Source organism: Ctenopharyngodon idella, chromosome 8 (assembly GCF_019924925.1).
Source record: "Ctenopharyngodon idella isolate HZGC_01 chromosome 8, HZGC01, whole genome shotgun sequence".
Classification (NCBI taxonomy): domain Eukaryota; kingdom Metazoa; phylum Chordata; class Actinopteri; order Cypriniformes; family Xenocyprididae; genus Ctenopharyngodon; species Ctenopharyngodon idella.
Window position 1 is genome coordinate 26,106,527 of NC_067227.1, and position 22,529 is coordinate 26,129,055.

Sequence of the window (22,529 nt, forward strand, 5' to 3'; positions counted from 1 at the left end):
ATCAACCTTGCTTATATTACTGACCGTGGATTATTTGTCACCTGCCCGTTACTCTGTTGTTTGCCTGGACTGCTTCTTTGATTGTTTGCTGCCTGCCCTGATCTTTTGCCCGGTTATGACCACGATTATTGTCTCTGACACTGTAGTTTGCACTGGTGATTAGACCCACGCCTGCCTGTACTGTGAGCTTGCTGTTTTCTAATAAACCGCTTATGGATCCCAGTCAACCTGAGTCATTGTCACACATGCATTACATAATCAGATTACTTTTTGATGTAACGCTGTAAAGTAAAGTATTACAAGTAACACACATTATGTAATCAGATTACTTTTTTGATGTAACAAGTAAAGTAATGCATTACAAGCAACATGCATTATGTAATCAAATTACTTTTTTGATGTAACAAGTAAAGAAAAGCATTACAAGTAACATGCATTACATAATCAGATTACGTTTTTGATGTTACAACTTACCTGCTAGAGTCTCCTAGGATAGAAGGAATGGATAGATATTCGGAGCAACCTGGCATTTCGGTCATCTTGGTTTGGGGTAAACAAAAATTTCACATGCAATGGGTTGCCAATCTTTGGCAGTGTAAAGGATGATGCACTATTGTCCACTGTGGTGGTTGATGTGCAACTGTGCAATCAAAACCCTGCATACGCAAGAAATGGCTTTTTGAATAGCTGTCCACTGTAGTGACCTCTATGTGTGAAAGGGTTAATTAAAACTACAGCAGCTGTTGCTTTAGTTTTAACCATCTAACATGATAATGAGAAGCCATACTTCTGAATATATATTTTTAAAAAGTTTTTTTGAAGATGTTTTTCATATTAGTTTTAAACATTTACAAATACAGACAGGGGGTACGTTAGGTTAAACAGTAAAAATAAATTAAAAACAGAGAAATAAACATTAAAAAAAGTTTAACATTACAAGTAAGCATTAACATGTTTACAAATATTAACACATTTTACAACTTTGTTATTTTTCAAACTTTGAAAAACTTTGAAGTTGAAGTTCTGCCTAAAAGAAATGCCTTTATTTCTCTCATATTTATTTTGTCACTTGATCGTGTCGTCATTTCCTCGCAGTTTCACGGCCGCTTGGGCTGTTGTCATAGCAACTAAGTTTAAAAAACATGGGTGGACTGACACCGCCCAAGAAACCTTCAGCCTCACAAATGCGACAAAAAGCCCTAAAGTGCACGGTCGAATTGGAAATCCAAGCTGTGAGTACATCAACACGCGTCTCCTTCTCAACAAAAACAAAAAATATTCCAATTTGCGTGTGTTATTATGATATAAGTTTTCGTGTTAGCATACTGTTAGCAACAGTGGCTATCACGGAGGACCGAGTCAGCCATCAGTCAAAGTTGCAACTATCAGAAGCATGTTAATAAACACTCCTGCATTCATTCCAGCCTCCGAAGTGTTTATTAAAAGCAATGCACAAGCAAGGCTCCTTGATTTTCAGCCAAGCTGTTAGCATCTATTCTTTTTTGGATCAGACGGAGCTTTTGCTTTTGTTTTTCATATAGCGCATCATGAATTTGAGAGAAATTCTTCTGCAGGAATTTTTGACATTTCTTTTTATACTGTAATCAAAACGATCACACTACAGACATTCATACACTTAATTAAAACACTTGTAACTAGGAATAGGAAGTGATTGTTTTACGTTTTGAGACGAGCAATATAATGTGAAATGAAAATGAATCGATAATATTTATCAGATAAAATCTATAAAGTGAATATTCAAAACTGTTTATCCGCAGGCATTGTTTTGTATCTGACAGACAAAAAGAAAGAAAGATATAAGGATGTTAGCAACAAAAGAAATTATTAAAAAAGGAGATATATTTTAAAATCTAGTTGATGTTTTTTTAACGTTGGTTCCATACATTTTTAAAAGTATAATTTAACCCCTTCAGACCTGAATTTTTTCCACAGAGAAAAAAAAAAAAAAAAAAAAAATCCGTACTTGATATTTGCTAGAAATGAAATGAATCTCAAAAAAGAAACTTTTGCCAACTAATTTTTTATTCGATTTTTTACATGTTCACTACAATGGTAACCACAACTAAAGCAAAATCCTCATATTTTAACCATACTAGAGTTTGGTTAAAGAGGTTAGAGTTTGGTAGAGTGAACTAGAGTTTGTGAACTAGTGTTGAAGATTTTGAATAGAATACTGTAAAAATGAGCAATGCAATAAGAATGTAGAAAAAAGGTTTCTCACTAAAACCAATGAAAAATTGATTGACAGTTTATGGTCACTTAAAACATAAATAATATCATATTTAAAATAATTAATAAAAATAAATGCTTATAAAACAATATAGTTTGTAGCTCTGTATTTTAGCTTTGAAATGCTTGCACAAATTTTACAACCTGGCACACAACTAATTCCTGAGGTTCCTGCTGATACCTTTCAAGACCTGGGGCACGTTCAAGCTCAAACCGGCGTGCAACGTTTCACTATGGTTTCCGGGTTGTATGACATGTTTCCTGGAAATGGTGTGCAATGGGGTTTGAGATACGTTTTCTTTTGTTTGGTGGGTGTGTCAAAAATGTCAGCCCAATCAGCAGCAACATGTATATAAAGCGCGCGGTATTTAAGAGACAGCTCGCACAATGGGTCCAAGTAAAGTCGTTTACAAATGTGTCCGCTGCAGCTTGGTATACGCAACAATTGAATTTATTAGAAGACATGTTTGTCGTAAGATTTTTATAGTAAAAATATAGCATATCAACATGATGATTTTATTTTTAGCTTCATTGCAAGGCAAGTTTATTTATATACCAAATTTCATACACAATGGTAATTAAGTGCTTTCTTAATCGATGCTCTCTTTTATTCTGGACAGGGTCTTTATTCAGGGTGTTCAACGCACCACCGTTTCCGTTTAAAAAACGTTTTGCAAAGTTTTGTCAGAGCTGAACGCAGCCCTGTTGTCCATTGTGATGGACATTAAACTTTTAAAAAAAAAATCCTGTTCTGCAACTCTGAAAGATCTTCAAAATAACTTTGAATATTATCACTTGATACTGTTAAGTTTATAATAGGTGCAAGTTGGTGAGGCTACCATGAAAATAAATGTGCATATAAAAGGTAAAAAGGGGGCTTCCTCCTTTTCCTGCGTAGTTAGTTAGCCATGCCTGTCTTTTGTGATGCCTGAAGCTCAGTCAGTGGTTCAGAGCGCCAAAATCACATGATTTCAGTAAACGAGGCTTTGTTACGTCGTAAGTGTTTTGAAACTTCAATAGTTCACGTGACTTTGGCAGTTTGATACGCGCTCCGAACCATGATTCAAAACAAAAGATTTGTTAAGCTTCGAAGCTTCATGAAGCAGTGTTTTGAAATCGCCCATCACTAGATATTGTGGAATAAAGTCACTATTTTGTTATTTTTTTGGCGCACAAAAAGTATTCTCATCGCTTTATAATATTAAGGTTGAACCACTGTAGTCACATGAACTGTTATAAATATGATTTTAGTAGCTTTCTGGGCATTTGAAAAAGGAGTGTTATTGCTGGCAAAAAACATTATAAAACCTCATAGGAAAATTTCAAAGTTATAAATAGTATAAATATAAAAAAAAATTATATTATTATTTTATTATAAAAATATTATAAATGATTTATCCGTGCACATCATTATCATGTGCCCTCATAATCTTTAATCAAAAACGCTAACCTCCCCTCCCCCTCAAAACGACAACTAAATGGGACTAAATATCCTCCACAGCTGACTGCAAACTGGCATTCTGATCTGCCTCCATTTAGTTAGCAAAGCCCAACTTTCTACGAACCAATCAATTCCCAAGGATGAAATCAAGTCCCACCCTACATTTATACTCATTCCTGAAGCAGATATACATCACAATAGAGAAGAAAATACTATTGTAACTTCCGTTTCATGCCGACTTTAATATTTTTGTGAAACATTTTTCTATACAAAGTAAAATGCTTAAATGTGCACAAAACTAGAAAATTTGGTGTGAAACCTGCTGATGACAAAATGTATGCCTCACGTACTGTGTATATGATGTAACGGCAAAGTTCCGTGAAAGATTAAAATTAGGTATAAAATATTTGTCCTCCTATAGATCACTTGTCCAGGGGTGGTGTTACCATCCCAAGAGGACATATATGTTAGTGTTCAGATAATGGGCCAGTACCAGAAGTCCAAGTGTGTTCCTCCAGTTTTCCCTCTGCTGCTGCATGAAAAAATGGTGTTTGTGAAGGTGAGACTTTATCAAAACCACTTGAATTAATTTTAGCCTTTGACATATGCTATCTTACTATTTGTCTTTCTTTGTTTTCTCTCCTCTCTTATTCTCTTCAATAGACCTTTGTGGGAGTGGTTGACCCGGGTGCTGTAGCTGAGCATCTGCAGAGTAAGAATCCTTCGTGCTGTTTTCAGTTTGTCCTGTGTTCTTTCATAAGCCTCAGATCAATAAACTTATATACCTTTCCGTCGTGTTTTTTTCCTCCACTGCAGATGATACAACATCTTTAGAGCTCATTCAGCTCATTCCTCCAGGTAAGGTTCCACATCCATTCCAGCTGTAACACTGACAGATATTTGAGACAGTAGATTGAGTTCTCCAACATAGTGCTGTAAAGTGAAAACATTACATTTGAGCTCAGCTTTGATTGAACGCTCCAGCTTTTGCAGTTGACGCAATGCCTGAATTCTCAGACCTGCTAGTACAATTTCAAAAATTAAACAATATCAGCAAGGGAATACATACATTATTGGACCTAGCACTCTCATTACTGTATGCATAAATCATGCTGCTTTCGATGGTCTCTTGGGCTGAGATTTTTTTTTTTTTGCACACAATCTGACACTCATTTGGTTCTATTCCTGCGTTATTGCTTTAAAACGCAAAGAAACAGCTTTATTACCCTGAAACAACTTGATTACCCAGAGCTGTCAAGAAAACGGACAGAATTTACCATTCCATTATGTATTTTTTATTTGATTGTGCAGAGGGTGAGATCCTGGCAACGTTTGAAGATGACACCCGGGAGTTTCTGTATCCAGGCCCTCGTTTGACTCCCAGAAGCCCCGGCCCAGAGAGAGAGATTCTGATGAAGAGATCCATCTCCTTTCCCGTGCGTGTGTCTTCCTTTCAGCGTTTTTGTCATATCTCTGATGCATCTTAAAAGCCGGTCCCATTTTCCTGCTATTTGCTTGAAGACGTAGATTGTTTTGGTAAATTGATCTGCCAAGAGTGTTATTATCTGCATTTGCCCTCTGTCTTTTCATCATTCGAAAAGTTTTGTGATGCTTTTTTTTCTGCTCTCTATCTCTCCTGTCTCGTTCCCCCAGGGAATCTCTCCCAAAGTGGAGTTCTCAACGACATCTATTATTGAGGAGTGTGATGTGAAACATGGTCAGCCTGCCATGTCTGTGAGTCTCTGGACTTTTGTTATTGTCATTATATTGCAGCTGGTATTAGCTCCGTTCCAAAAGCTAGCGTCCTGCCTACGTAGGCAGCTGCCTTTTAAGGCTCCTGGCTTCTGGAACGACCGTATGATGCTGCCGCTCGTTATGTTTTGGAACAGAGCAATTATCCGTGATCCTAAATGAAAAGAAACACTGAGGTTTAAACGAAAAGGATCAAATGACTTTTGTGTAACGAGGCTTTTCTTAGATGTGCGTGGGAGTATGATGGGTCTCCCTGTCAATCAAACTGTCTGCTGCCATCTGTGCCACTTGTTCTGTTTGCTGCTGTCTTTCTACTGGCCTCACACCCCCTTTCAGGATGTTCTTTTCACAATGCAGGTAATTACAGAGAATTGGCTCATTTCTACCCGGATCGGTGCTGATCAGTTGGACTTGACTGGTCCAATTTGTTTCTTCCATTACATGCTCGCAGACCCCTCGTTCCGTTTAAAATCGCTGATTGAGTCGGCATCCTTCATGTCAAGTTTCTCAGACCCTCGTTAGACCGCTTCTGCTGTTGACCGTCTCGTCGGGCCCGTTTCATGTGCGAGTCCTCCCTTTGTGGATGTCTCTAGTTCGGACTTGACACGGCATTCTGTAAAGCGGGCTTTCTCGGCGCGATTTGCATGCATTTGAACGGCGCTTGTTTCTTGTTTAATAAGCTACTTGTGGTGCTGGCTTTGTTGTTTCAAGGACATCCGGCTTTATCTCCCATTACCAACACCAGCCGAGCCACTAATCACATCAGACAAGCGCGACTCCTGCTTTAAAACGGCCTCTTTGTCCCTCCGTCCAAAGAAAAAGGAAGAAGAGAGAGAGGGAGAGAAGAATAAAAGGAGAAAAAGCCACTTAGTTTAATTTCATTAAATCTCGACTCTTCAAACGGCAATCGCCATCAGGATTTACTTTTTTCTTTCTCTGTTTTTTAAAAATGACTTAATATGCCAGGATGTTCCAATTAGCATTTAAATTATCGTTGTTTTTTACATCCATGTAATGCCATTATCATATTAGGTTGAGACCGGCCATCAAATGCAATTAACATTTTTAAAAACGTATTTACCCAGGCAGCGCCTGCAGGAACAGAGTTATTGGGGCTCAGAATTATGTTAGCTGAGATTAGAGTTATTGAAGTCATTTGCCTGCAAAGGTGAGATTGGAACACTGAGGAAAGGTTTACATCAGGTTACATGTGTACATAACAAGGAAATTAGTGGATTAGCACCGTACGAACAGAAAGACGTTCGCAATATCACCACAATAAAGCATGACCTGACCTTATACTCTCTTCCTCTGGGATCTTCTTTTCTTTCTTTTATTTTAAAGGTGAAGAGTGTCATTTCTGCACCACTAGTGGCACCAGACAGAAAAATTATGATTGTTTCCAAAAATACAGGGGCCATGCAGTAATATTAAGGGATTTGAACAGACCCCGAACACTAAGTATTAAATTCTGGCATTTAACTGTGCTATGGATGGACATGAATGATATCTCAGAGGTGTACTATTTTTTTTAATAATCAAATCAATGTTTTATTCCTGGCAGATGATAAAATGGGCAATAAAAAACATTTAGGGAAACACAATAACATATAAACGGGTGTGGGTAGTCCTAGCAACTGCCTAGCCATCACCCAAAACACGTAGCAACTGCATAGCAAATCAATATGCTAATAAACATACAGATCACCTTAGCAACCACATTGCAATGCCCTGGCAACCACACGCAATACCCTTCACAAAATGTAGTTGTTTGATTAATGGCCTCTTTGAGCTTCTGCAAGTTTTAAAACTTTATACAAAATGTAAATTTGTTTGAGCTCACCATGCTTCATGTACAACTGTCAGTGTTATTATAGGATTTATTAAAGGATTAGTTCACTTTAAAATGAAATTACCCCAAGCTTTACTCACCCTCAAGCCATCCTAGGTGTATATGACGTTCTTTTTCTGATGAACACAATCAGAGCTATATTAGAAATATCCCAACGCATCCCAGCTTTATAATGGCAGTGAACGGGACCAATGAGTATGAAGCTCAAGAAAGTGCATCCATCCATCATAAACATACTACACATGGCTCCGTGGGGTTAATAAAGGCCTTCTGAAGTGAATCGATGTGTTTGTGTAAGAAAAATATCCATATTTAACAAGTAAAATATCTAGCTTCCACCAGACCGCCTTCCGATTCAACTTATGAAGAAAGTGTAAAACTCTTGCAGGTAAAAACACTTACGCTACGTCCTACACCTTCCGTATTCAAATTACGAAAAAAGCGTAACTGACGCGACGTTTTATGGAATATTGCAGTATGTATTGTAACAGTTTATCTGTGCACATCTTTTTTTTTTTTTTTTTTTAATTCATGTGCCCACATAATCTTTAATCAAAATAATTAAAAACTTCCCCTCCCTCTTGCAACAACATCTCTTCTCTGATGACATGTTTACTGAAGTGAGGGCGGGACAACCTGTCACTCACATGACATCACAGCAATAGCAAATGACAACAATCCAATCAATTTCTGATGGACAAAATCAAGTCCCGCCCTTCATTTTTTTTTTTTGTTCAAGAAGCCGTTTGTTTTGGATATGTCAATAGTCGCAACTTCCGTTTGCGTAACTATCGCAACTTCCTATGCCGACTTTAATTTAGTTTTATTTCAGTTTTCGTTTCGGTAATTTTATTACTTTAACTTAAACTCATTTCTAATTTTCATTTAAAATTTAATTTTTCATCTAATATTTTTATTTTATTTCAGCTTTATTTCAATTACCAATAATGATTTTTTGTAATTTCAGTAAATGATAACAACATTGCAACTATTAATAAAAATTAAGTGAATATGTCTTTGTTTCTATCCAGTTATGTAATCATTCTTCTACTACTAAGCCCCGCCGTGTGAGAACTTGCCCTGCAAACACAAAGAAGAAGAAACCAGACACAGCACTATCCTGTGGATATGAAAAGCCAACGGTGGCGTCCCAAAGCCGTGCTCCTTCACCCTACACCCACCGCAAGATGTGTCAGCTGTCCGAGGAGGCCAGACAACGACTTAGCCACCTTAAACTTGGGCCCTACACCTTTAAGAAAGAGACGGTCCCTCAGGCTCCATTCGTGGTGGGTGATATTGATAGAAGCAGTGTTTACTGAGTAGTTTTTATCTTTGATAGGTCAACTAACATGTATGCAGTTATATTTTTATTATAATTTTATATTTTTATACCTGTCAAACTTTTATTATTTACAATATTTCTTCTGTGAGGGCATTGATTACAGGAGACAGACAGCTGTGTCAAAATGTCCACGTAAAAACATCAGTTCTCCCTCTTGTTTCTTTTCCCGTGTTTTCTAAAACAACAGTACGTCCCGGGGTGCAAATATCAAAGCTGTCATTGTATAAAAGGCAGCTCTTGGATTTGTGTCTGATATCATCATGGCATTTTCTGTCAGAGGCCTTTTAAAAAGAGGGTAGCCTTTTCAAAGAAGATCCCCAGGCTACAATTAACCTAAGTAATTAAGAGTCAGACCGTGATTAGCAAATTCTTCCCTCTTATTTCAGCAGATTAGCCCGCTCGGTTTATGTGTGTTTAAAGTCGGCACACTTGTTTTGCATGAAAACTAAATAGCTCGTTTCATTAACTCGCATGGTCACTTTACTATTTAAATGAAGTGCCAATAGACTAATTGAAGTCTGAGAGTTGAGTTTATACACAGACACCTGAGTCTGAGTAACTTCCCTCTTAAGTTTCTCTCCTCAGTTTCACCTTCCAAGAGAAGTGATTAACTCTGAAATGAAAGTCAAATTCATTTGAATAATCAATGCTCTGTGTGTCAATGGAGTGTTGATGCATGTCGCTTCACCTGCCAAATCAGAGATGAGTGATTATTTATCTTTTAATGAGCAACGTAGCTGATTGCATCTTCTGTTTGCAGGTGCCCCGAAGCCCAAACACGTCGCTGATGGAATCCCCAACGTGTCTTACATCTCACTCTACTACTAAAAGAAGCCCGCTACAACTGCGATCACGGAGTTACACCGCAAACCTCACAGGTCACTATGATACTGCTGATACTCACCCTCATGTCACGCCAAACCTGTATGACTTTCTTCTGTGGAACACAAAAGATATTTTGAAAAATGTGTTGTTTTGGACCCCCTGACTTTCATTGATAGGATAAAAACAGTTCTTCAAAAATTTTTCTAAAGTTTGGGGTCAGAAAGATTTTTCTTAAAGAAATTTTATTCAGAAAGGGCATAAAAACCCACATTTTGTGTTTGACCACTGAAAATGGGTATTATTCAACAATTTGGACAGGGAGCTGCATTGAGATCCCCATATCTATGGGACTAAACCATATAGGGCCTTACAAATGAACACACCAAAAGAAAAGTTTGCTAAGAATCAGAATGTAAAATATCTATAGATATCTTTTTGAGTTATAGGCACACAAACTTGGGAGAAAGAAAATGTATGGTACTCAGACAGGAATGTTCTTTGCAATTGTTTTCATAAAGGGGAACAAGATACATTTCTAGTTTCAACATTATTTGTTCTTCAGACATTCCTTTTTAAAAGAAAAAAGTATCAGCTGTATGCAAAGTGACCCACATTTGGTTTTTGACTATTGAAAATGTATTCCATTTAACAATTTTTTCTTGGAGCCATATCGAGTTACCAGTATCTCTGGAATTAGACCATATAGAGCCTTCAAAATGAAGATATTAAAAGAAAAGTTTGTTAAGAACCAAAATCTAAGAGGATATTAAGATATCTTTAATACTTCATGAGTTACATGAGACTGCTTGAAAACTGCTGCATGAAAACTTCTTTTTCCCATTTTCGAACTGTCACAGTTGGCATATAATGCAACAAAGATTACTTAAGTCAACAGATTTTATCAATAGACCTAACAATCTCTGTGTAAAAATAAAATAATGATGCTTTCATGCTTTGAATGATCCATCTTTCTAAAGTCATTTTTACCCCCCTTTAATTTGGTCCAAATCTCAGGTGAAAATTGTCATTTTGACCCCCTTCTACAAAATAGTGGATTACTCAAAAAAATATTTATCCATGACATTTAATGTTTTGGCTGTCATCACTATTTATGGAATCCCCTACATGCCTTGTGCCTTTCCTAAAATCCATTTTTCATGACACACATTCTCAAACCTACAAACTGAAAAAAATATGAACAAAATCGAAAATTTGAGCCGGGGAAGTTTCTGAAATTTGGTTGAACCAATAGTGTGGTTTCTTTTCTGTTCTTCAGAAGAAAGAAAGTCATATGGGTGGAAGTGACATGTCATTGACTAAATGATTTTCATTTTTGGGTGAGCTATCCCTTTAAATCCTTCTTTTCAGTATTTGAATCAACTAGTTATCATAAAGTATTATGAGATGTTTTTTTAAGTGTTGTGGAGTATTGCATTTCACCATATTTTCCCACAAAACTTCTCTAGATCTGTCTCTCCTTGGAAGTTTCAGATCAAAGCCCTCACATGTAAGTTACAAAGTGATTGACTTGATCAGTAAGGTACTCCTTGCCTATTCTGACCCTGTTTTCTCCGCTTTTTCCCTTGGGGAGGTGTCCATGCAGGCAGCCAGAAATTCCCCGAATAAATCCCCCAAAGACCATTCCACACCTGTGTCCAGCACTCTCAGAGACCAAAGTCCAGTCCTGAGCCGCTCTTCCCTGAGAGAACGGTATGTTTAACAAGTTATTCTGCATTTACACAGTTTGCTTCAGAGCAATTTAACACAGACAGTCTTTGTTCTTGTCATTCTGTTCGATTCTGTCATTAGATTGATTTGTTTTTCATTAAGGACTAACATATAGAAGCATTATACTTATTTATCCTTACATGTGTTTATTATATGTCATGCTTGTGCCTTTCCTAAAATCCATATTTCATGACATGCATTCTCGAACCTACAAATGTGCAGTGAGCAAAACTAAAAGTGCTACCCCTTCGCCCATTTCCTATGAATTTCCAATTACATGATATTGACTAAATGTGCGGCTCATAAAAACAAAGCCCAGTAAATAGAGCGTCCATTCCACAAATCTATATTGTGATCACCCACAACAGACAAGATGAATTTACTGCCTCACCTTCAAATGACAGAATCTGATGTTTGGTCATGTTTGTTCATTACTTATGAGAAGGGGAAAAAAGCTGCTGAGAAAACAAGAGGAAATGCTATTGATTGGGTTTCAGTGAGATCTAATGCGTTTGACCCGACGCACAGTTTAATAAATTCCGAGAGACCCTTGTCATTGATCTGAACATCGGCTGCAAAACCGGCAAATGTTTGTTTGTTTGTTTGCTAGTCTCTCTACCGTCGGCGCCTTTTCCGCAGGGGCATGAGCAAACATTTAAAATCAATAGACAATCTAAGTCTTGAGAGTAAATAGCGGGAAATGTGTGATACTATTCTGTCAATTGAAAGCATGACCGGAGTCACAGGCCCGGAGATTAAGGCTCGCTCCGCAGATTCGCACAATGAGAGATCAGGCACGTCTTTTTGAGCTGCTGATGGGGGAGTTAAAGAAACGACGATTTCTAAAGTTCAGGCTGGCCCTCTCTGGCCTTCTTGTATGGTAATCATAAAGACCATCTTACGGCCTGCCTGCGTTACAGCCATTAAAGACCTTTCATACAGATCTGCTGGTCTTTTTACCTCTATATTCTTTTAATATAGATTCTAATTAATTCTGTTCATCTGTCTTTTTAGACAAACTCAGTGAGTTAATATTATATTGCTAGTTTATTCACATGCAGCTTTTGATATTCTAAATCCAAGGACATGTCTCAAATGCCTGGGTAATTCCTCATCTGAGCTTCTCTTTCTCTCTTGTGGCATATTTAGATGCGTAAAATGAAAATATCAGCATTTGCTACAGGGCTGGAGATAAATGTCTCTGTATATGTTTTTGTGATTTAACTTCATGATTTAACTGGTCTGAAATTTACAAGTTGTATTTCCCAAGATGACAGCGCTCCAATGTAAGGGCAACAGCACAGACTAGTGGTCAGAGCTGGTACTGTTAGTATTTACTTCAGTGTAGATTCTGTTTTTTTGTTTGTTTGTTTGTTTACTTTATTTTTTATTATTTGGAAATGTTTAAACTACATATAAACAGTAGTAAACATGTCTTGTTTGCACACTTAAAAAAAAATCTAAAATATGTAAACAGCATACACAAGAAAACATTCATATTCAAGAAAACATGGAGAGGAAACATTTCATTAATTTTACACAAAAAAGGAATCAGTGGGAGTGGTATGTTCAGTCCATTTTGACCAATATTTAATATTTGTGATTTTATATATATATATATAGTTTAAAAAATAAAGTTTTAAAAAATAGTAATTCATAGTTTGTACAAATTCATTACAGTCGGTGCCTCTAACCATTCCTTTGTAATTGGTGAAGTTTTCTGGTGAAGCTCCTTTGTTAAGTAAAGACTTTGTTGCCTTTGAGATGTATTTTCAGCCATGTTGTTTTCCGTTTTCTACAGGTTCCAGAGTTCATCCAGTCCCTCACAGTCGAAGGAGATCCACAAACGAGTGCAGAGAATCCTAAACAGCTCCGGTCCCCGCTGCAAGCTTTTTTTTGTACGTCACGCCTGAGATCGCAACCGCATGTAATGCTGTCATTCTATGTGCACGTTAACCCATGCAAAATGATTCTCCAAAACACTCATTACGGCACATGTCAGTGTTTCAAACGTCCTCCATTGATTCTGTCAGGCGCTCTGTATTCTTCACATCCATTGTGTCAGGATGTGCTGCCACTGTCTTCCAGGAAGTGAACGAGGTAATCACCTTACGTGCTCATTCTTTCTGTTCGCTCGAGTCGTGGGCCGCTTAAACGCATCACCGCCCACACCATGTTTCGCTGGAACACCCTGATGTGAAAGAAAAGCGAAAGAGTTCTAATTACTCTAAAGCTTCCCCAAATCCTCCCTTAGAGGAAAAAAGGAGCGCATGTTCACTGGGAAGGAGGTCTACAGGCTGACGGCTGTCGTTACAGGCTCATCTTTTACAGACAGGAGAGAGAGAGAGGAGAGATGCCACTGTGGCACAGTCGGGTGCCAAGCGCCGTGTGGCTGAAGCCCAGCTCGAGAAGGGAAATGTGTAATCCACTTCAGAGTTAAAAGGAGAGAAGTACTAGGATTTATTTTAAAGAGTTTTAATCAAGCAGTTCGAAGGATCTGCTTTTATTAGAGTTTCACTCTTCATGCATTAGCATATTTTGGAGAAATTTAATTAGTTTGGGATATTCAGCGACACTGCTTTGTGCTAATTTCACCATATTATTATTAGTTTTTTTTCCTTCCAAAAAAAAAAAAAAGCCTGTAAGTTTTAGTGAATATTTTCCACAAATGTGTGTATGTGTGTTGTCAGGATGAAGAGAGTGAGGAGGAGGGAGTCAGACAGAGTTCATGTTTTTCCACCCGCCGTGATGTGATTGACAGCCGGCTGCCGCAGGACAGGTGCACAAAATCTCATTTCAAACTTTTTAGGATTTTTGGTCTAAATTGAAATGTAGCAAATCTTTCTTTAATGTGTATGTATGTGTAAACAACATCTTACAATAATAATTACAATAATATAGGACTGTCACTAAAGACTATTTTGGTAATTAAGTAATCGGTCGATTATTTTGATAATTTTTTTTGAGTAATTGGATTTTTTTTGAGTGTGTGTGGTAGACCTAAGCAAAGACCTAAGCCTTTAAAATGATTTAAAGAACTTATATAGTAGCAATGAGGCAATAATATTTGATTCAAATAAAGTATCAAAAGAAAGTAATCATATGGTTTTATAGACAGACACTGTTAAAATATATAATATAAACAATTATTGTATGTACATTATGTATTATAACTAATGCCTGCAAAGGGTGCCAATGACCTGGTGTTGTTGCACATACAGGTGCTGGTCATATAATTAGAATATCATCAAAAAGTTCATTTTTTTATTATAAATTATTTTTAAAAATGAAACTTTCATATATTCTAGATTCCCTACATGTAAAGTAAAACATTTCAAAAGTTTTTTTTTTTAATTTTGATGATTAGAGCGTACAGCTCATGAAAGTCCAAAATCCAGTATTTCAAAATATTAGAATATTTCCTAAAATCAGTCAAAAAATGAATTTGCAAAACAGAAAAGTTAAAGTTCTTTAAAGTATGTTCTTTTGTGCACTCAATACTTGATCGGCAGGACATATTACAGCAAATGACTTGCTCCTAGCACAAATTACTGCATCAGTGAAGTGTGGCATGGAAGTGATCAGCCTGTGGCACTGCTGAGGCACTATTGAGCCTTCAGATCATCTGTATATTGTTGGATCGACTGTTTCTCATCTTTCTCTTGAAAATATCCCATAGATTCAGGTCAGGCATATTGGCTGGCCAATAAAGCACAGTAATATCATGGTCATCAAACCACTTGGAAGTGGTTTTTGCACTGTGGGCAGGTGCTAAAGTCCTGCTGGAAAAGGAAATCAGCATCTCCATAAAGCTTGTCAGCAGATGGAAGCATAAAGTGCTTCAAAATCTCCTGGAAGATGGCTGCATTGACTTTGCACTTGATAAAACACAATGGACCAACACCAGCAGACGTCACGGCCCCCCCCAAATCATTATTGACTTCAGAAACTTCACACTAGACTTCAAGCAGCTTGGATTCTGTGCCTCTCCAGTCTTCCTTCAGACTCTGGGACCATGATTTCAACATGAAATGCAAAATTTACTTTTATCTGAAAAGAGGACTTTCGACCACTGTTCACTGTCCAGTTCTTTTTCTCCTTAGCCCAGGTAAGATGCTTCTGACATTGTCTCTGGTTCAGAAGTGGCTTGGTAGTCCTTTTCCTGAAGATGTCTGAGTGTGGTGACTCTTGATGCGCTGACTCCGGCTTCATTCTACTCATTGTGAAGCTCTCCCAAGTGTTTGAATCGGCTTTACTTGACAGTATTGTCAAGCTTGCGGTCATCCCTGTTGCTTGTGCACCTTTGCCTACCCAATTTCTTCCTTCCAGTCAACTTTGCATTTAATATGCTTTGATATTTCACTCTGTAAACAGCCACCCCATTCAGTAATGACCTTCTGTGACTTACTCTCTTTGTGGAGGGTGTCAATGATTGTCTCCTGGACCATTGCCAAGTCAGCAGTCTTCCCCATTAGTGTGGTTTCAAAAAACAAAAGATACCTGGATTTTATACTGTAGGGATGGTCATTTAATGAAACTCAAATGTAAATATTCTAATATTTTGAGATACTGGATTTTGGACTTTCATTAGCTGTACGCTCTAATCAACAAATTTACAAAAAAAAAACTTTTGAAATGTTTTACTTTACATGTAGGGAATCTAGAATATATGAAAGTTTCATTTTTTAAAATAATTTACAATAAAAAAATGAACTTTTTCACGATATTCTAATTATATGACCAGCACCTGTATATATTAAACCTGCCAGGCATATATTTATTTAATTGAATCGCAGCCTTTGTGAATTCAAACGCACTATGCTATAATATGCTTTTTAATGATTTTAATACATTGTGCAGCCGCAGAAAACGGTTTAATAATGCGGTTCATGGATTCTCATCCGTGGAATACACCACTTCCGGTAATTCGCCGGTTACTCGACAAGGGTAAATTGCAATTGAGGATTTTTTACTCTGATTTAATCGAGGAATAAGTATAATACTAAGTTTTGCCATATCCCACATGTAACACATTGCAAATATCATGTAAAATTATATTAAAGAATTATGGATAAATAATTAAATTTAGTGTTTAGTACTTTCCAGTGAGACTTGAAATTGTAAAATTTGTTATAGTTGAGCTTGCAATATACAGTTCTACATTTTAATTTGACATTCAATAAACATTGTGTCCTGTCCATACTGCAGGCTTATTCCTGGAGAACCATCTGTTCATTTAGACACCGGCACATTTTGGACTAACAGAGCGGCCGTGTATACAGGGAAGCCCCACAGAGCTGTGTTTGAGGACAGTTTGAGCAAAATCTACAAGAACCTCTACAGAAATGCCTCACAGTCAGGACACAGTGGACAAAGCACCTGGACACAATGACCAAAGACATGTTCAACTGCTCATTTAATGCAGTGGTTTTCAATCCTGGTGTTATTTAACACACCTGATTCAGGTGAGAGCGTCATGAACTTCACTGAGTGTGTCAGATAAGAGAAATATAAAAATGTGCAGAGCAGTGGTTCATGGGTTGTGTTATACACTTTCTTAACTTTCATAATAACAGTATTAGTAAAAAGCGAAAAACAGCAGTACATTTGGTTTGGACCTGATTTATTGTGAATCCACAGCAAGCTGTAATCAATCAGTCTTTCAATCACAATCCATTTGAGGAAAAACTTTAAAAAGTATAAGTTTTCTGTACAAGTTGCATGTTTTTTTAACTTACAAGGTAAATATTTTTAATTTCTGTGGATTATTAAAAAGAAAATTAATGTTAGCCTTTATAAATGCAATAAATGATTAACAAGTCCTATTAAAAAAAAAAACAGAAAAAAAAAAAATCTGATTAGCCTTGTGAAATTATTTATTCATTTTCTTTTTATGGAACTTGTGCTTTTTGTTCGTCTTGCCAGCGGCCTGTGCTGCTTTTTCTGTCATGATCTCTTGATATTTCCTTTTGTTATAGCTAAAAAAAAAGAAGATAAGATGTTTTAGAACACGACAATTTAAAACAATACTGAGAACAATCAATAATAAAAGCCCATTGTTGTGAATATAAATAATTTATCACAATAGACTCCATATAAAGCTAATCAACCACAGTTTCTTTAACTTACCTTCTAAACTCTGCATCAGCAAGAAGCTCCTCCACAATGGTCCTTTTCCTTTGTTTCTTGGGGATTCGTGAATTATAAAAGTCTACCGGGCTGTCAACCACTGTACCAACCTGAAATAAAGAGAGCTAAACTTTACTCAAAAGAATAGAACAATATGCCATTGTCTGCTTTCTTTGAACATGTACGACTGTAGTTAATTGCAATGTCGGTATTTTGATAACGCTACAATTCTCAATTTTTGTTTGCACAAAGTTTTTTTTTTTTCTTTTTTCGTCTTGGAAACAATGGCTTTTTGAAAAATTGTTTGAGGGGAAAAGTCTGCTGATAAAGACTCCCCAACCAACCTGAAAGTATTTGGGAAATCCTTCTCTGTCATTCTTCTTGTAGAAGCGCTTTGGGTCCATGGCTGAGCGCATCTGCAGTGCCTTGAGGTCATTTTTGAGCTCTTCTGTTACTTCAGGAGCTTTCATGTTGAACCAGCCATCGCCAGATGTCTTTTCTCTTTCCACCTGGATACGACAAAGAAGTATATTGCTTATAAACAATGTGATCACAGGCATGAGAATTGCAAACTTAATTGCTATAATGATCTGAGTGAAAAAGACAGATATCATATGCTGAGTGTTAAAGCTGTAAAGTGGTATATACACTACAGTTCAAAAGTTTGGGGTCTATAGGATTTTCTTGATGTTTTTGGAAGTCTCTTACACTCACCAAGGCGGCATTTATTACATAAAAAATACAGCAGAATTGTGAAATATAAATTACACCATTCATATATTTTAAAATACAAGTAAAATAGAGCATCCATTACTCCAGTCTTCAGTGTCACATGATCCTTCAGAAATCATTCTAATATGCTGATTTGGTGCTCAAGAAACGTTTCTTATTATCAATGTTGAAAACAGTTGTGCTGCTTAACATTTTTGTGGAATAGAATTTAATTTTAAATATAAATCTTTTGTAACATTATATGTCTTTCAATTTTTATCAATTAAATAATGTATTCTTGCTGAATAAAAGTATTCTTTTTTTTTTTTTTTTAAGGGGAAAAAAAAACCTGTACTGACCCCAAACTTTTGATAAACAGTATAAAAATGTACAATAGCTATCCCTTCAAGGAGACACAAAATGTTAAAGAAGGATTTGAATATTGGTAATAAATGTATCTATTTAAATGTTAGTCCAAACAAGTAAAACAGACAATAGGACCATCCATTTCTTCAAGAACTGGTCTGCTCACCTTGCGCTTGAGTTTAGCAGCATTCTTTGATTCCTTGTATGGTGGCACAGCATCTTTCTTCTCAAAATCCGGAACGATAACACTCTTCTTCAGCAACTACACAATAAATACAACATTTTTCATGAACCTTAGCTTCACTGAACAGTAACATCTGCACAAAATGCTTTGAAATGTCATCAAATACAGCCAATGTTTCATTCAGAGTAATAAAATGATTATTATTTACCTCATCCTGATTGTTCGGGTTCTTCTGGGTTTTTGAAATGTTGGAAAGATTCTTCGGCTTATTGCCATCAAAACTGATGTACAAACCACCAAGTTCCTTCATTTTCAGACCTGGGTCAATGGAACTAGATAGTTGCATCCTGAGAGAGAGAAAAAACAATGATGTTTTCAGACTTAATATAATTTACATATTACATTTAAATATTTAAAACTTTTTATTAAATATTTAAAAGCATATTTAAGAGGTTTCAATATTTACAAGTGAATACTACCAATACAAAAGGAGCAATAAAAATGACTTACAGAGGCTTTTTGGTAGAGAAGAGCACTTTTGAATCGGCGTCTTCATCGTCCTCTCCCTCTTCATCAACAAAATCATCCTCATACTCTTCCTCAGTTTGCTTGGCATCAACATAGTACTGTTTTTTAGGCTGTAGTCCAGGTCTAGTGTCTATGACAAACAGTCCATTACCATGAGGCTCAGCTTCTTCTGACGTCCGATTTCTGTAAGGGCACATCACATGGCCTTCATCCTCCACATCTTCAGCTTCTAAAGACAGACCTTCATCAGCACTGTCTTCATCCTCACTGCTGTCGAGTAAACTGATCATTTCTTTCTGGGGAGGAGGTTTCTTTGAAGTTTCCACTGTGGTGGTCAAATTTGCTTGAGTATGTGAGCTTGTAGAAGGGCCTTCAAGGTCCTTCAATGTTACAGAGTCATCCTCAGTTGTCTTAACAGTGTCATTAGCTTCCTCAGTAACTATTACACCTTTCTTCTCACACTCAGCCATTTCCTCATGCTCCTCAACCACAACTGGTATAAGATCTTTTGGGGCAGCTTCTACTGTAGCCTCCTTCACAGGCTCAGTACATGTTTGATCCACAACAACATGGCTTGTTTCCACAAACTCTGGCTCATTATTTTCCATGGAAACATCTCCAGGTTCTTCTCTATCTTCAGTTAGTGTAGCAGAAGTTTCAGCCACTGGTTCTTCCTGAGGCGTCAGAGTTTCGGTTCCACGGTCCTCCACCAGCTTGATGTCTTGCATGCTGCTCTGAGGTTCTAGCATCTCGATAGGCTCATCCTGATCAAGAACTACAGTGATATCTTCAGCTTTCTCCTCAATCATGGTGCACTCTTGGGCTTCACTGGTGTCCGTGGTCATGGTGCTGTCCAGCTGATCTATTGTGTCTTCAGCCTTATCTCCATCAGGTACTGGAATACTTTCATGATTAATTTCATGCTCCTCACCCTCTTTCTGTTCCTCAGGCATGGCTGCAGCTGTGTCACCGACATCAGAAGTCAATCTTGCTTTACTTCTTGTCCTGGTTACAGGAACCGCACGGGCACTACTGGCAGACCCGGTTCGGCTACTACAAGGAGTCCCTCTTCCTCTCTGAGGGCTTGGGCTCCCCTGAGAGGTGCAGATGTCAGTAGCTACCGATTCTGAATCGGATTCACCAACCAGAGTTTTGAGTTTGGCTTGACGCCTTGTGGATCTCCAGGGACTCATGCTAGGACCGGACTTGCACCCATCAGAGTCGTATTCATCATCTTCAACACCTGTTTTGTGCCTACGATCTCTCAGCTTCCTGGGTAGTGGAGAAGGAGGAGTGTCTGTGGTTTCCTCTAAGCTCAAAGGAATTGGCTCCATCGGTTTTACCCTCGGGTTTCGTGCAGATCTGCGGACCACAGAGCCACGAAGGCCAGAAACACTGGAGGAGCATGACTCTGGATCAATTGGATCTGCTTCTGTGGTAGGAACAGCAGTCTTCCGATGGCTCCTCGTTATCCGATGAGTGTCCGTAACTTTTGTGACGGATACAGCAGAACTACAGGACTCGGCCCCTGAGGGATCATCATCGCCATCATCTACCTTTTCGGCATCCTTTGAGGCCGCTGAAGTCAGAACACGTTTCCTCAGGCTGCGAGGGGCTCTACGAGAATGGGTCGCAGACACTGTAGACGAGCAGGATTCGGCTTCGGATAACTCATCCTGTTCAGTGCGCTTCTCCCTGACCACAGCTCTCCGTCGGGTTCTAGGTGTTGCTTGTACATCAGAAACTACAGAGCAGCAAGATTCTGACTCAGACACATCAGCTTCATGGGTAGAGTCAGGTTGCTTTTTGTCAGCAAGGACACGCATGGATCTTCTTGTGTCTCGCTTGGGCGGACTTGCTGCTAGGGAAGAGGCGGTACTGTCGTCCTTCGGCTCATCCGGCTGGGAGTCGCCAGTAAGTTCAGCTTGGTACTGGTTTTCCTCCGTTAGCATTCTGCGCCGCGTTCTTCTGGCCGAAGAAGGCGGCTGCTGTGAGAACAAGAACATTTGCTTCAGATTATATGATGATTTCTTAAAAGAATAATGTAATATTTACATATTTATTTACACAAGTGTGAGTTGATATGTGCTAAGTGTCAAATATTTGGCTACACAACCAGTAAAAACTTTGGCTATGCCTATTCAATCTTTACTACTGATATTTATAAATTGTAGAATAATAATAATAATAATAATAATAATAATAATCATGTATTAATCAAACATTATAAATTATACCTATATTATTTATATGAAAAGGAATAAAGAAAACAGGCACTGCTCAGTGAGGGATTGACAATTAACTTAAAGGAGGGTGTCAATTTAAGGTTAGGTTTGATGTTTTATTAATCATCTTTAGCAATATTCACACAAAATGCAGGTTTTATTGTTGCATTTCCCACCAGTGCAGAAATACCTCTTATGATAATTTTTCTTGTTACAGAAAGTTGTGCATAGAACCTAACGACATGGCAACTATTGCAGTATTGAGTGAAATTATATATAAAAAACGTGTATATGAAGAGTTTATTTGCAAAAACCGATAAATGCCACGTTTAAAAAAAACGAACTGACTGCCGTGCGTTATTTTAAAGTTCTGATATCTAAATGTTTTGTCAAAAATAAAATAATAATAATAATAAATTTTTTTAATTAACTTTAATTTTTACAACCCAACTGCAGTTTGATTGATATTACTTGGAACACACAAAAAAACATGACTTATGAGAATTAATATAAACGGAGTTAAATGTTTTTGCAAATGAACTCTTCATATATAGGGGATAAAATGTACTTATGTACTGTATAACAATTATATAACAGGAACACCACACGTGGCGAGTTATGTTGACCCAATCATGTCCCATCTGCAGATCAAGGCTACTACTGATAGAGTATGACTTAATTTAGTCGAGGAAGAAGGCAAAACGGACTATACAAAATACGAACGGACAACATTTTATATTTGACTGTAAACGTGATTTAGGAGCATTGCAAGTTTTCCACAGCTGCTCAGACATGTATGGACACATGCGGCGATTTATTTTTGCATTAAAGTATATACAACACTACAATTACAACCACACACTGACAACATATTGACTAAATAATTAAACTACTTAAGTACCCTACATACCGTAGCTCCAGAGTTTTCATCGCTTCTATTTTTCACAGGGGAGCCCACGCGCGTTCCTCTCCTGGTGGCCACCATCTTGCCACTAATGATGCTGTGCGAACTTCCGCCTGCGAGATGCGTCCTTTCAATGCGCAGACCGGACTAATCGATGCAAGACAGCATGGAGCAGTATTGGGTGAGTTGCAAGTAATGATATGGATTCGTGTTTTGGTTTTAACCATCATAGACACTATTGAGATTCATTCACACACTATAATAAAAAGATCTAAATGTCGAAACTTGATCA

The 22,529-nt window shown here is 37.5% G+C and overlaps 2 protein-coding genes across 4 annotated transcripts; one reads left to right on the forward strand and one right to left on the reverse strand.

Moving 5' to 3' along the window:
- The first annotated feature begins 1,100 nt into the window (after positions 1 to 1,100).
- Positions 1,101 to 17,043, forward strand: spata6 (spermatogenesis associated 6). 2 transcript variants are annotated; one of them, XM_051901924.1, is made up of 13 exons: positions 1,101 to 1,232; positions 4,113 to 4,250; positions 4,355 to 4,403; positions 4,508 to 4,549; positions 5,003 to 5,127; positions 5,345 to 5,425; positions 8,327 to 8,581; positions 9,398 to 9,515; positions 10,929 to 10,969; positions 11,054 to 11,172; positions 12,992 to 13,088; positions 13,881 to 13,969; positions 16,399 to 17,043. In XM_051901924.1, the coding sequence occupies exons 1-13, from the start codon at positions 1,143 to 1,145 to the stop codon at positions 16,580 to 16,582; spliced, it is 1,428 nt and encodes a 475-aa protein (XP_051757884.1). In that variant the 5' UTR covers positions 1,101 to 1,142; the 3' UTR covers positions 16,583 to 17,043. The 2 variants fall into 2 exon arrangements, with proteins under 2 accessions (XP_051757884.1, XP_051757885.1); XM_051901925.1 differs by having other exon boundaries at positions 1,109 to 1,232; positions 11,066 to 11,172.
- On the reverse strand, positions 16,797 to 22,528 carry dnttip2 (deoxynucleotidyltransferase, terminal, interacting protein 2). 2 transcript variants are annotated; one of them, XM_051901920.1, is made up of 7 exons: positions 22,244 to 22,528; positions 19,091 to 21,093; positions 18,789 to 18,927; positions 18,563 to 18,658; positions 17,664 to 17,828; positions 17,320 to 17,429; positions 16,797 to 17,168 (listed from the first exon to the last, which is right to left on the reverse strand). In XM_051901920.1, the coding sequence occupies exons 1-7, from the start codon at positions 22,316 to 22,318 to the stop codon at positions 17,063 to 17,065; spliced, it is 2,694 nt and encodes an 897-aa protein (XP_051757880.1). In that variant the 5' UTR covers positions 22,319 to 22,528; the 3' UTR covers positions 16,797 to 17,062. The 2 variants fall into 2 exon arrangements, with proteins under 2 accessions (XP_051757880.1, XP_051757879.1); XM_051901919.1 differs by having other exon boundaries at positions 19,091 to 21,096.
- Position 22,529: the final 1 nt, after the last annotated feature.

Coding starts and splice junctions, on each gene's coding strand:
- spata6 (XM_051901924.1), top strand. CDS start 1,143: ATGGGTGGACTGACACCGCCCAAGAAACCTTCAGCCTCACAAATGCGA. Junction 4,550..5,002: donor CATTCAGCTCATTCCTCCAG/GTAAGGTTCCAC, acceptor TTGATTGTGCAG/AGGGTGAGATCCTGGCAACG. Junction 9,516..10,928: donor TTACACCGCAAACCTCACAG/GTCACTATGATA, acceptor AAACTTCTCTAG/ATCTGTCTCTCCTTGGAAGT.
- dnttip2 (XM_051901919.1), bottom strand. CDS start 22,318: ATGGTGGCCACCAGGAGAGGAACGCGCGTGGGCTCCCCTGTGAAAAAT. Junction 18,928..19,090: donor TTCTCTACCAAAAAGCCTCT/GTAAGTCATTTT, acceptor TCTCTCTCTCAG/GATGCAACTATCTAGTTCCA. Junction 17,430..17,663: donor GATTTCCCAAATACTTTCAG/GTTGGTTGGGGA, acceptor TCTTTATTTCAG/GTTGGTACAGTGGTTGACAG.